The sequence below is a fragment of the Simochromis diagramma genome, unplaced genomic scaffold (assembly GCF_900408965.1).
Source record: "Simochromis diagramma unplaced genomic scaffold, fSimDia1.1 OVJJ01000565.1, whole genome shotgun sequence".
Lineage (NCBI taxonomy): Eukaryota > Metazoa > Chordata > Actinopteri > Cichliformes > Cichlidae > Simochromis > Simochromis diagramma.
The window spans coordinates 132598-146670 of record NW_024387304.1 but is presented as its reverse complement, the minus strand read 5'-3'; the positions used below and the strand labels follow the sequence as shown (position 1 = coordinate 146670).

At 40.2% G+C, this 14073-nt stretch overlaps 1 protein-coding gene across 1 annotated transcript; it reads left to right on the top strand.

Annotated features, from left to right (window-relative positions):
* Positions 1-3223: 3223 nt before the first annotated feature.
* On the top strand, positions 3224-13771 carry hand2 (heart and neural crest derivatives expressed 2). The gene is made up of 2 exons (XM_040004317.1): positions 3224-4437; positions 8546-13771. Exons 1-2 carry the CDS (start codon positions 3823-3825, stop codon positions 8666-8668), a joined length of 738 nt encoding a protein of 245 aa, XP_039860251.1. The 5' UTR covers positions 3224-3822; the 3' UTR covers positions 8669-13771.
* The last annotated feature ends 302 nt before the right edge of the window (positions 13772-14073 follow it).

Below are 14073 nucleotides of genomic sequence, written 5' to 3'. Positions count from 1 at the left end.
TGCATGTGTCTGTGTGTGAAAGAGAGAGAGAGAGAAGGATGTATAGAGAGGGAGAGATCAGGAGTCTGACCGACTGACCTACAGTCTAATTATGTATCATTATCAGGAGACAAACTGATCTAAATTACTGCAACAGCTCCCATTCACATAGATGGATTACACAGAGCAGGACGATGCACACGCACACATTCACGCACACACGCACACACACAGAATCAGCTCCATTCAGCACTTAAACAAATATAAATCATATGCCTTCCTCACAGAGAATTCCTCTGCACATTCTGCAACCCCCATTTTCTCCTTAACTCTGTCTTCTGCACAGTCTAGCAGAGATACAACCGTTGGCAAAGATCTTTTACTCTGAAGCAGACATTAGTTTGAAGTATCTTTTTATAAAATTACACTTTTGTTACCATTAATAATAGTTTCATATAATCAGAATCAAACGATCAAATCCTTCATACAACATTTGCACTTTCAACTCATTTGCACAGTAAGACTGGAAACATTGTAACACTCCATTTCACATACCAAATGGCACACCTGTTGCTACGCTGCTGACAGGAAAGACTACAGCAAACATATTACAGTGTTTCCCAAGTTGTCCAGTCTTATAGCCCCATCGCCAACACTGATTCCTGTTTAGCCTCTAAAACCTCGTCTCTGCCACCAGAACACATCATTTTTATCCTGTATGGCTTTCTCTCCAACGCTGTTGTAAAGAGTTGGGGAAATGAAAAGTTATGCTAGACTGTAAATGACTGGCTTTACAAAGAAACTAATAAAAACTATAAAACGCTAAACTGATAAGCAAAACTTACTGAACGTTGAAATAAACTACAAACTTGCCCTTAAAGTGTCATATAGATGGAATTACCTCCATGAAAGTCAAATCAATGGAGCAATAGCTGTGTTTTTAGAAATTCTGTTTTTAAAAACTCTTTAAATGTGTCATCGTTTTTATGTTTTTCTCAAATGGAATTTAGTTTTCTCAGGCTCATTGGTTCAACTGCTTGGTTACATTTATGAAAGGTCATAGTTTGGGTTAAATAAGGAAAGTTATTGTCACAACTCAGCGTTTTCCATTTTATGAGGTTGCCAGGAAGCAAGCATGGGCAACTCCTAATTTCACAGCCATTGTTCACACTCGTGAAATGAACCTGAGCAACAGTATCGAATCGCGACTGTCAAAAAAAAGAGTGTGCTAGTGTGTTATATGCATATTAGACACACACAGTTCTTTTCCTTCTTGTGTCTGTTTACTTTATCACAAAGAAGGAAAAGACCTTCACTGCAACATGTTGCTGCGCAGTGCCGCTGCTATTTTCTTACTGTGTTGCTGGGACCCCAAAACATTTCATTTTACAGCGCCAGAAATCATTAACAACGACCTTACTTCAACTAAGTAAGTAGTGGTCTAGTGGAGGTTAACGTTTAAGCATTCAGGCACACACGCATGAAGTCAGTGGATTTCAATGATGTGTATGTGTCTGCATCGCAGTCCTTGAGTGAGATGTTGCAGGTCTTGAAAATGTTGTTAGAGATCTTACAGTTACAATCTTACAATTATATCAAGTTGCTTCCAAATTTATATTGCCAGCAAGATTTTCCAAGTATTTTAAATTAATCATTTGACAGTAGCCCCACCCAGTTAACCAGTTCATTTTATTTCAGGTGTTTATTTCACGCATTTCCACAGCCTTGAGTACTGAACGCACACACAAAGCCCCCACCCCCACTGTCTCTCTTCAGATAAAGTAAATAAATAAATAACTATTTAAAAAATAGCGGTAAATTGCGTGTACATATTCAGATGTTGTATATAGCGTTTTCTTTAAATGATTGATGAACGGCAGCGAAGTTCAGATTCATTGATGACTCTGAACTTCGCTGGCAAATAAAGAGAATTAATAAAGATGTGGACCTCGTAGAGCCCAACTCACAACCAAAAAAGAGGGACTTTGTTTTTTATTGATCTTTCCATTTGTATTCTTTGGGAAAGGCCGCGTCTTTGGGTCCAGTCACAGTCACCTCGCCCTGATATTTTACCGGCTGTTTATTTACAATGAGATACATTAAGAGATTACTGTTAATTAATTAATTACTTACTTAATTAATAATAATAATATTGAGACCTTCAGTGGTTCGGTAAACGAAATGAATTTCTTTAATTATAGATCTGAAAAAATATGAACTTAAATGCATTTCAGTGTGTTTAAATTTAACTATATCGCGTTAACGTTTTATTCATATACGATAAAAAAAACGGTTATTTGCGTAATAAAGAAATAAATATATAAATAAATACATTTTCAGTAAACAGTGAGGACTGAAATTTTTAAACACTTGCAACCAAAATGTGGGTGCAATGTTTCCTGCTTTAATAAATACAGACCTGAATAAAACCTACACAAAACTATAATGTTGAGATTTATATGCATATGTGGATATGCGGACCGCTGCTTCGTTAGCCGAATCATGCGCTGCGTCGTATTATAAAACTACGAATACACAACTCAAATGAGCTCTGTCAGAAATATAGGCTGTAAGCAGCTACTCCCGAACGCTTAGTGTTGCTGAGTGTTGGAATAAATTTGAATTCAAAGGAGATGAAAGATACTTTAACTCGTCTAGATTCACTATAATATGCTGCGTAATTGAATTAAAACTAGTATGAACATGAACACCAATCATGTTCAAAATTATTATTATTATTTTTATAAACAGGACCTATGAAGCTAGTCTCGTACACCCCCAAAACCATATTAAAGAATAGTAGAGGCCTCTTAATCTGATGTCAGCAGCAGAGACTTTCAGCGTGCTGTCACTGCTGACATGTTCCCTTAAATACGCTTTAAATGCATTAACAGTCTAAATAGTGAATTAAAATGCATATATGGTCCATAGACTTTGGGCTATCTCGTCTGCATATCGCAGCCTTACTCTTGATAACAGAAACAAGAACTGGATCAGCATCGCTGTATTCTTGACTTTGGAGTGGTTTCTGCACGCGTGAACGTAAACCGCGCGCGCGCATCTGTGTATGCCAGCATATCTACTTAGCAGACCCACTGACATAAAAGTGAAGTAAACAGAGCCTGCAGACGGGGCCAGAGCAAGGGGCGGAGGCTCGCCATTGGTTGACTGAGGCAGTGAAATCAGTTTCTCCTCCCCGGTAGTGAAGATGACGTGGTGAATGAACCCCACTCTCCCTCTCTCTCACCGACAAGCTGGCTTTAGAATAGTTCAGTATCAACTAGCCACTTGTGACCCTGTGCCTGAACAGACCAGTCTTGCATTGCCAAACTGCCCTGAGCCTGACAGCTGACAACTGTCTCGAGAAAGATTAAATGGCGTGCAGGGTGGGGTGGGGGGTGAAGAAGAGGAATACGCACTGAGTGGCCAGTAAAAGAAGAGACCTAAAAAGTTCTGCTGTGACTTTTTAAAGAGAAGATAAATGAGGAAAATGTCTTAGGAGGAGTCGTTTCAACACAACTGAGAGGCCTCGCGACAGGTCGCTAGGACGGGTCCGGTGTACTGTCGCACGGAATACCGACCCTTATGGTCGGAAGCGATTGGCTTCGACCGCGGGGAATCAACTGAGGATGCAGACATCTACTCTGAGCGCTGCTGACTAACGAAGGTGCGATTGCTGCTGCAGCATCTGACAAGGACTTGTTCGTGCGCGCTGTGTGTGTGTGTGTGTGTGTGTGTGTGTGTGTGTGTGTGTGTGTGTGTGTGTGTGTGTGTGTGTGTGTGTGTGTGGGGGGGGTGGGGGGGCGCTCACGCGTGCCCGAGTGCGTATTTTTGTGTGTCACTATGAGTCTTGTCTCGGGCTTCCCTCACCACCCGGTCATGCACCATCACGACAGCCACCACTATTCGCTGCATGCGGCGGCGGCCGGTCGGTGTCACGAAGACACCGGTGCTCCACCGTACTTCACAAGCTGGTTGATAAGTCACGCGGATATGTCACCTACAGAGTATAGCCTTGCGCCCGGCTACAGCCCGGAGTACCATGGCAACAGCGGCAGTGGGTCAGCCGTCGGACTGGACCCACACCATCACCACTACTATGGCCCTGGAGGGTTAGTTCCAGGACCCGGCACCATCTCGATGAACGGAACCACGGTCGGTATGCACCATCATCACCACACTCATCCTCGGACCGTGAAGCGAAGACCAACGGCCAATCGCAAGGAAAGGCGGCGGACCCAGAGCATTAACTCAGCTTTCGCGGAGCTGAGGGAATGTATCCCTAACGTCCCGGCCGACACCAAGCTGTCCAAGATCAAGACGCTGCGCTTGGCCACCAGCTACATCTCTTACTTAATGGACATCCTAGACAAGGACGAACAACACGGAGACACCCAGGCTTTCAAGGCCGAGCTAAAAAAGACGGAGGCTCGGGAAGAACGGCGGAAAAGAGAGGCGGTAAGATGTGCTCTACGGCCACTATTTGTTGTGAAAATGAGGTTAAAAGGTATTCATTATAATAATCGCTTAACGCAAACAGTACACATATAGTATTGTCTCTGGGTAGCTGGTTCATTAGTAAAGGAATTATTAAAGGAAGGTTCTAACGCTGGAGTGGGCAGGATGAATTTAGAGTTACTTTCGAAGAAAAGTAACAACAGTTTAAAATCGGATTATAATTACAGGCAATTACAGATTTAGAATTCTCTACTGTATATCTGGCAAAGCAAGACACTCTTTTTTACAAACCAAATGGATAAATCATTTCCAATGGTGACCTTATATTTAAGACGAATTAAATGAGTTTATTTTTATTCGACTCAACAAATTACCCAAATTCACAAATTTGATTCACTCCTAACACTGAATTATTTCATATCGATTTATTTGACAAAGATGAATCATTGAAGGAGACATTTAAACACGTTGTTGGTAGGCAGCGTCTGACAGGAGACAATAAACATTCATTTTGTGCATCGTGGGATTTACTGAAGGTTCATAGTTCTTTTAAAACACTGAGTCACGCCGTTTACTTTCCACAAAATAAAAAATTGTGTAAAATTAACTTCCGAATAGTCTGGAATTTATAGAATACGGGGCATCTTTTCGTATCTAACTGCGGGTTGTTTTACATGATGTGAAGTAAAATCGACACATTTAAAATTGTACTTTTTGCTTTTGCACGAGTGCCCATATGTTTTTTCCACAGCAGCCTATTCATATAGCGGCATCAGCACATAGTTACTATATTTTACGGCTATTAGATTTAATGTTCTCTACAATAATAGTGATACATTCAGTTAACAACAACAGTAGTGGCACCGTAAATAAAGTTTTAAGCAATTGTCTGCTGCAATTTGACCGAGATTCACCAACAAGCCGCGAATATTTTGCATATTGAATGAAAACTAATGGACTGGCGGGCAAGCAGAGGATAGATAGAGCTGTTATCAGCTCGGTGTATATTAATTTGCACTGAATTTAAATTCCAGCATTAAGACGCATCCCTTATCCACGCAGACGTGATACTTATACTACTGTATAAGTGTGTAGACATTTAGACATCCAAAACAGTGTCTACGGTGCTGTGATGAGTGAGTGGGGTGGGGAACAGGCAGAGACCAAGCCAAAATCTACTGTGGTAGGGGAAAGGGGAAACAGCAGCACGGGCTTATGGTGTGCTAGAATTACACAGTACACAAATGGGGGGTAATCAGAGAGCAACATTTATTTGGAGATGGGCTGCTGAAATAGCCAATAAACTGAGAGCAAATAGTAAAATTGAAGAGTGTTTCCCTATTTTTGTAATAGCCACATGACTTCTTTTGCACGGATCACTCAAGCAAAAACATATATCATCATAAACATACAAAAAGATTACAAATACATGAAATAAGTCTACAGAAAGCTGGCTGCCATTCTCTGACGGTTTGGAGCCAGGAGGGCCAGGTGCTGCCATACAGACCGACCACTATTATGCCTGGAACACTATCATCCTTACAGCCAGTAACGCTATGTACTTTTGGTCACTTTTTGTACTTTTAGCTCTGGCTGCACTGCCAGATGTGTAATGTGTAAGCCATGGCTCCAGCTTTAGAGGGCTGTGTAGTTGTTTGCTATTTATTTGTTTGGCCAATCCAACAGTTGAAATTCCATTTCAACGGATTTTTACCTGCCTTTTGCATTCAGCTGACCCCCACACACACTAGCATTTATCTGGCCAAAACATAGTAATATCAAACGGAGGCCATCGTATTTATATTTATATGGTCATAGCTTATGTCACTGGTTCATGCTTCTGCATTTTGTTTATAATGCTTATTTCTGTCAGAATAAATATTATCAGCACAACAAGTTGCCTTTCTTATAGTGACCACTGAGCTTTGTCCTGCAGAGAAGATGAGTGTGGATGATGGCCATGTGTGGTATTGTTTGTTCAGCAGACAAACAATACCACAGCAGAGACTGGAGGAGAATAATAATTTCCTGTCTATTGTCTATAGGAAGTGTGGTGCATAATTGAAGCCAGAGAGCTTTCTTTTTTCCCTCATATTTCAAAAAGAGAATGCAGTCCAGTTCATAACTCATGTCAGCTCTCTCATGAGACTCCTGGCTTGGGCTGAATGCACATTTTCACAGCCCAACAGAGACACTACAGCTGAATAAAATTATATCCTACGTGTCAACAGAATCCATTAATTCGTTTTAAAAAAAATCCGCAAAATAATTAATAAGAAGAAGCATCACATCAGTGAACTAACATAATGGCGCTTCTGTTCCTCAGCCTGGTCTTCCATTAATAATAAAGTGGGAAACCCAGAGGACAACTTAAAGCGTCCTTAAGAGGACAGACCTCTAAGTTTGCAAATAAGGGGGAGGGGTGAGTGGCCGGTCTCGAGGAAATAAACTCAGTTTTGTTGTTGTTGTTTTGTAAGTTTACATTGCAGTGCGTAAAATAGGGAATTAAGGTCTGGATATAACGCAATTCACAGAAGGTTTTTTTCCAGTTCAGTTTGTGTTTCGCTAGTTTCAAGGATATAGTCTGTTAACAATAAAATTCCTGGATGCTGGATTAACTTTTTTCAGGCCTTTGCTTTCACGTATTAGGTCATTGTATGACACACACACACACACACACACACACACACACACACACACACACACACACACACACACACACACACACACACACACACACACACACAGAGCATAAACAAAATATTTCGTAAACAAAACGCAATATTTGCCAATAAGTACTTCTTTGTCTAACCAGAGTCCCCCTAAACTCAGAGTTGGAGACAAATTCTGATGTTTTGTTAGCGTAAGTTTTGCTATTTGGAAATACGAATTCTCTTTTTTTTTACTTATCTAATATAAAAATTCATAGTCATAGTTGCATATTAAAATTTGTGACTTTGCCTGAAGAATAAAATCACTTCCTCTATTTCAGCTCGGGGGTTTGCAGGTGGCCTGTCCTCTTTGACTTGTACTTTATATTCTCTGCGTGGCGTTTTAAAGCCGTTCAAAAAGGTCTGAACGCCACGGCTTCAGGTAATCACTCGAGTTCAGAACTAGTTACTTTGTTTCTTTTCCCCTCTTGTGTAGGATGGATCGGGGTTGGTGGATTATGTGTGTACTAAAGCTGCAGAGTGGTTTACCGCTGCAGAATTAGAGCAGGCTGTCTTCGCTCAAAGCGTAGTGTCGCGTTTTTATGGAGTTTGATGTAAGAGGGAAAACATTAAGCCGGACTGAGGAGTCGTCAGCGCTCATTGCTACAGATAGAGTCAATTTATGATTCGCACTGGATTCTTTCCCCTGACATGTACAGTATCCCAATTACATAGACGTCGTTCATTCATTAAAAATGATTATCTCATTTGGCCTGTTAAGGAGGTCTATTATTATTATTATTATTATTATTATTATTATTATTATTGTCGTCGTTGTTAAAGAAAAACAGACAACAAAGACCCTAAGGCCTGGGTAAGGGATGAACGAAACCTCGAAACGAAAGTTTCTCTCTGTTGTTCCCCACTTTGTGCCTGCATTTGCGCGAACGTAGTTATTTATTTATTTATTTATTTTTACCAACATAGCAAAGTCTATTCTTCTAACTGCTCTTCTGTTTACTATATTGCTGTTGTACTCTGAATATATATATTCTAACTTATTTTGATCAGGCCTAATACGTCATTACGGGCAGCGTTTGGGGCTTTTGAAAACGCAAGCTTAGTTGGAAAAAACAAAAATAAAAAATAAATATGAATTCCTATTCAAATGTATTTATTTTATTTTATTTTATTTTATTTTATTCATGTTAACAGTGGCTATTCCACCCATTCGTTAACACACTGTCCCGGCGTGGTACACAGTAGCTGGGGTATTTCTCATCGTTGTCATTATTTTACACAGTGACACAGGCTACCTACAATTTAAGACATTCAAGACATCAATAAAATTTAGGTGCGTTCGGTATTGTAGTAGTAGTCTGAAGTATTGCGCATCGAAAGAAAGAGTAGATGTATCAATAAATAAAATAATAAGGATAAATTTCATGTTTTTACAGGTGGAGATCTCGAAGACTTCGTCCTCCAACTCCTCGTCGTCCTCCTCGTCAGCGGGCGATAAGAAAAGTAAGGGCCGGACGGGATGGCCTCAGCATGTCTGGGCTCTGGAACTGAAGCAGTAGTCCGTCTCTGCCTCAATGTCTCCTGTCGCAGGTTGACAGCACTCCTTCCTTTCTCAAGCTCGGCCGTCGAACTGCGAATAGGAGAGAGCGTCCAGGAGAACTGAAACGGGAGTCGGCCTGGCTTCCTAAGGTTGTCGAGGCTTCCCTCACAAACAGTAGCTATACAGAGACGCTGCGTAAGGCTCTGTTCAGGTGTGACGCGAAGGCAATGACAGTTTGCTGTAATTTAGGATTAACACACACACACACACACACACACACACACACACACACACACACACACACACACACACACACCATCAATCAGCAAAATCCCACTTTATATTCTAACTTAAGGTCCACAAACGAACCACAGACTGCTTTGTCAGTGGTCATGTTTGATGTCCGTGAAAGGTCATCTGTTGGACTCGGTGTGGTGGAATGAACGAGTGGTCCATCTGCGCAGACCGCTGAGTTATGTTCTACCAGATCATACCAGGACGTGTGCGACTCCCACACACAGAATTACACAAAATTACAAACACATACACAGATTCACACACAGGGTCTTGAGGTGTTTGCTTTATTTAAGGAAAAATATTTATGTGCAATGTGACCTCTGGAAGGATACAAACAGCCATTGTGTCTGATATTACAGAGTATCTGTGGTTACAGGACCAGGTGTATGTGAAGATCTCTTCTGTTTCTCCGTCTTTCTCTTACAGTTTATTGTTGTAAATGTAATGTCGTCACGGCAGATGACGACGTGTCCACGTTGTGGTGTCAAAATGTCTCGGGAGCTAAGTAATGCTTTATGTGTCATGAAAACAGTGTCACGATTTGAATAAACCGCCACCTGGTAACTGGGTTGATTGTTGACTCTCAGTTGGTCAGACTGCACAAAGGTTTTAATGAAAGTAACACTAAAAGCAAAATTGGAAATTCAGTGTTGCTAATTTAATAATATGTCAACCGGTTTATTGAAAGGCAAAAACAAGAAATGTTCTCTCATATAATAAATGTTATTATTACATTTCAAATCTAGCTTTGTCAGTGGTTTAAAGGTGACATGACTATGAAAACTTGTGTTTTGCCTTTTCTCACTCTGAGCTTAGTAGCATTGCATTAGAGTAAATGCCCTTTTTATTTACAAAATACATTTACACTGCAGTTGGCTTCAAGTTTGAGTGCTCTTCATCAGGCCAGAAGGTTAAATCCTGTGAGGGCTAAGTAATCATAACCCTTGACCCCATGCTGTTAAGAGTACTCATGTTTTGACATTGAAAAATGTTCTTGGAGCAAATAATAAAAAACAACTTATGTCTGGGTTAGGTGCTGATTGGGTAGTGAAAACAATAATTGCATCCTCACATTTTTACATTAAAGGAACAAACACAGAAAAGAAAAAGATAGGAAGAAAAATATCCTCTGATAGTTGAACAAGTACTATTTCGAATTTCTGCATAAATAACTGCTCTATAATAAGGATCAATATGAGAAATGGAGAAGCAATTAAAGCTAAGAGCATGTTCATGGCCAGGAGTGAACATTGTTTAATCCCACTACCAAGACGGTGTTTAGTAAAGTTATGTCAAAATTAGCCTCCGAAGAGAGCTAAACTTGTTCTCTTTGGAGGCTATGTTGTTTTAATTGCATGACTGTCATATTTCACTGGACAGCTGATTGATTTGTTGCTGTGTTTTCAGCCTGCTGTGACAAACTATGCTTTTTTGATCAGGCAGTAGCAGGAAGTTGTGAAGAACAGAACACATTCATTTTTTAAAATGCAACATTTCATTTAAAGCTAAGGCGGGGCTTTAATCCGTTTTTTAGCTTCTTGCGCTCTGCATAATAAAATGCTGCTGCTAGAAATGCTTTAACAAACAACAGGCTGAAATGCTTGTTAATCATTAAAGCCAGAAAAACGTTTTCCTTTTGCTGCTGAACAATCGCAGTACTACGGAGGTTGATGAACTTCCTGAAAGGCGGAGAGTCATGTGAAACTGAGCATCATTCTTCATCATTCTGGCATTTATTGTTGTTCCAATCATCAAGAAATCATTCAGATCTCATACAAGACAGCTTGATTTATATTTTGGAATTTTTCAACTTAGCCTTGCTCTGCTAATGGAAGCAGACTGCATCTACCACACGCTGACCTTTAATGAACAAGAAGTAACATAAAGCCCCAGGTGGAGTATTACAAGAAGTACCATGGAAGCTGTTTGGAAAAAGACACTTTCAAGAAAACTTGGTCCATTTATCAACTTGAATGGTAAATGGACTGATTCCTATATAGCGCTTTTCTACTCTCCAGGAGCACTCCAAGCACTTTATGCACATTCACCCATTCACACAAGCACTTTCTGCTATGTTTAAGTGCTTACTAGTCGGGGTATCATGCCGGAGGATATTTGGCACGTCCACTTACAGATAACTGCCACGTTAGCAGGTAAAAGACATGATGCCATATGACACGGTTCCTACTCTTCACATTTTGATCTGATAGAGCTGTCAGTTAGCCATCTACTGACAAGACTTTATCTGGTATGCTGGTTAGTGTGTATATCAGGCCATAAAAAAGAGGATTTTTCTGGTCCTGATGAAAACTAATACAAACTCTAATGGCCTGAGTCTGGCCTTGGGTGAAAACAGGAGAATGCAAAGAGCGTAATTAGTGAGCATCAGACAGAAATGACCCTGCAGTGACCTGGGCACAAACAAACACACACTCCATCCCCTGAGAACTGTACAACGTTTGATATTCCTTCTGTGCTGATGCTATTATATATGAAACAAGTATTGTAAGGACTTTATGATGAAGCACTGAAGTTTTCATAATGATTTTTACACCAGCTATAAGAGATAAAACACAATAAGTTTGGGTTTGGCACATTTTCACCTCCAGCTTGATGTGTTTTTTGTTTGTTTTGTTTTTGTAAGTTTTTCAGTTTAAGTGCACAAATATTTGAAAAACAACAAAGGAATCACATTTCTGCCACCATGACACCATGCATTGGTACAGTGCTGTGACAAAGTCTTTGTCACCTTCCTAATTTCTTATTTTGTTGCATATTTGTCACAAATACATGTTCATTTGAACAAATGTTTATATTTGACAAACATAACCAGATTAAATACAAGGTGCATTTTTAAATGATGAGTTCATTTATTAAGGACCTTCCAAAACATGTGGTCAATCACAGTTCGATCACTGCTGGGCAGATACTTCTTAACATATGCCAAGGCCCTTGAAAAACATTTCTGATAAATAATCACAGCAATGAAAAAAATGCAATGAAGGACGGATGGGAAATGAAACATTTTTGGCACCGACCATGACGTGCCGTGGTTTTGAAATTTTCATTTTTATTATGTGCACTTCCTCAGTGTGTCACGTTCTACAGTGCATCCGTCCTCAGCAGTAGACATCACACCCTCCTGTAAGATCTGCTGTTCTGAGATGGTCACATCAGCCTGGACCAACAATTCTAATTTTCCTAACTGTCTGAATAATACTTTAAAAACGTGAACGTGAACAGGTGCCATGTGTCCTCCTCCCTGAAAGCAGTTTCTCACCCAAACCACATGAAATATTTTGAGGATAAAATTCAGTTTATTCACCAAGCATGAGCTACAGCTACCTGTTAGGAGCTTTTTAGGTTATGTATTCTGACTTTAGTGACTTTGGATTTATATTTTCAGCTTGAAATAAGTTAGGCTCTAGCTCTGACATTTAGCCTTCATAGTTTAATGTCATTCTCATTTCTGCTTCTGAGTTTTGTTATTTATATTCTTAGTCATTGGTTTGTAACAGTTTTAGTCCCCTCTCATGTCACCCTCCATGTTACCTCTGGTCTGATAGCTTACAGTTCCATATTAGGTTCATAGTCTGTGGTCTATTAGTTTTTTCTGTGTTCTCAGTTAGTGATATCTAATTACCTTCATCTTTGGTTCCTGTCATGTCTCCATGTCTCTCTTTCCTTGTGCTCTGTCTCCTAGTTAGTTGTTTAAGCTTTTGTGTCCTCTTTCAGTCATGTGTTTGTGTTCTGTTACTTTGTTGCTGTTTCCAGTTTGTGTCTCGAGCCTGAGTCTCTGAGTTTGTTATGTTTCCTGTCTTAGTTTGATAGTCTCTTGTCCCGTGTGCATTATGTTCAGTTTTGCTTCCCGTCCCTTGTCAGTTAGATTCCGTTCAGCCATGTTCCCCAGGTGTTTCCTCTCTGCCCTGATTCCTTCCTGTGTGGTTACTGCCTGCATCTCCCTCTGGTCTTTGTCAAATCGTCGTCATACTTTCCCCGTGTGTTCCCTGTTCAGCAGCTTTTTAACCAGTGAGTGCTTAAATCCTGTTTAGTCTTTTTTTTTATTTTGCTCCTCGAGCTGCAGCAATAAAGCCGTTCTGAGTTCAGTCCTGCCTGGGTGTCTGCATGTGGGTGCAGCCACACATTGACACATGACACAAAGCTTTCTGATTGCTGTTCCCACAAGACCTGGTGTGTTGCTAGACATAAACAGTTACTGAGTACAACAGAATAAATTCATTTAACAAAATAACTGTTAAAGAAGATCATTGTTTTCTCCTGCTACTTCTTCAAACTGGACAAACTGGAACAATATATTGTTGGGTGTGATGACCAACTCCCCACACGGGGCAAGAAAAAAGGACACAGAGTTACAACAAGCTCCACTCTCTCTTCAAAACACCTGGTTCATCAGACTCATCTACCAGTTCACCCACTCAGACAGAACCATCAAACTTTTCTTCAGAGGTCAGTGATATTCTTTTATCCATCGACAAGAACCTGAAAACTCTAAACGCAAGAATCCCTGTTTTCAAGTTGCTACTCAAAGAATTCCAAGAAATAAAACATTTGTCATAAGCAAATACTGACTGTAACTGAAGACAACAAACAGTTAGAAGCTTTGGTCAAAACTCCCACAGACAAAATAACCACAGCATCCAAAGACACAATTTAAACAAATGGTTCTTGATCTACCAATTTGCTCAGTGAGAGACAATCTCGTCTTCTCTGATATCGTGGAATCCTGCCATCACTCTTCTATCGAACATGAGAGCATTTTATTTTATTTTTTATTTTTTATTTTTTCTAATTTCACCTGTTGAGAAAGAAAAAAGAAAACAAGCAGAAGAGAACAAGAGTAATAGAATAAACAACATCACAATGATATATGGGAATATGACAGTAAATACTAAATATTACACATTATTGTGCAGCACATAAGATCAACAGAACACAGTGTGCTTTGAGGTAGGAGCCAAAAAGGGTGTAGTTTGTGTGTGTGATCACCCGTGTGTACACCTGTGAGCATGGACGCGCTTGTTTTTAAAAAGGTTCCTTCATGTAATGATCTGCTAGAGGGTGTGGGGGGGCCACAGCCCCGTCCTCCAGGGCATGAAGCAGGTATGG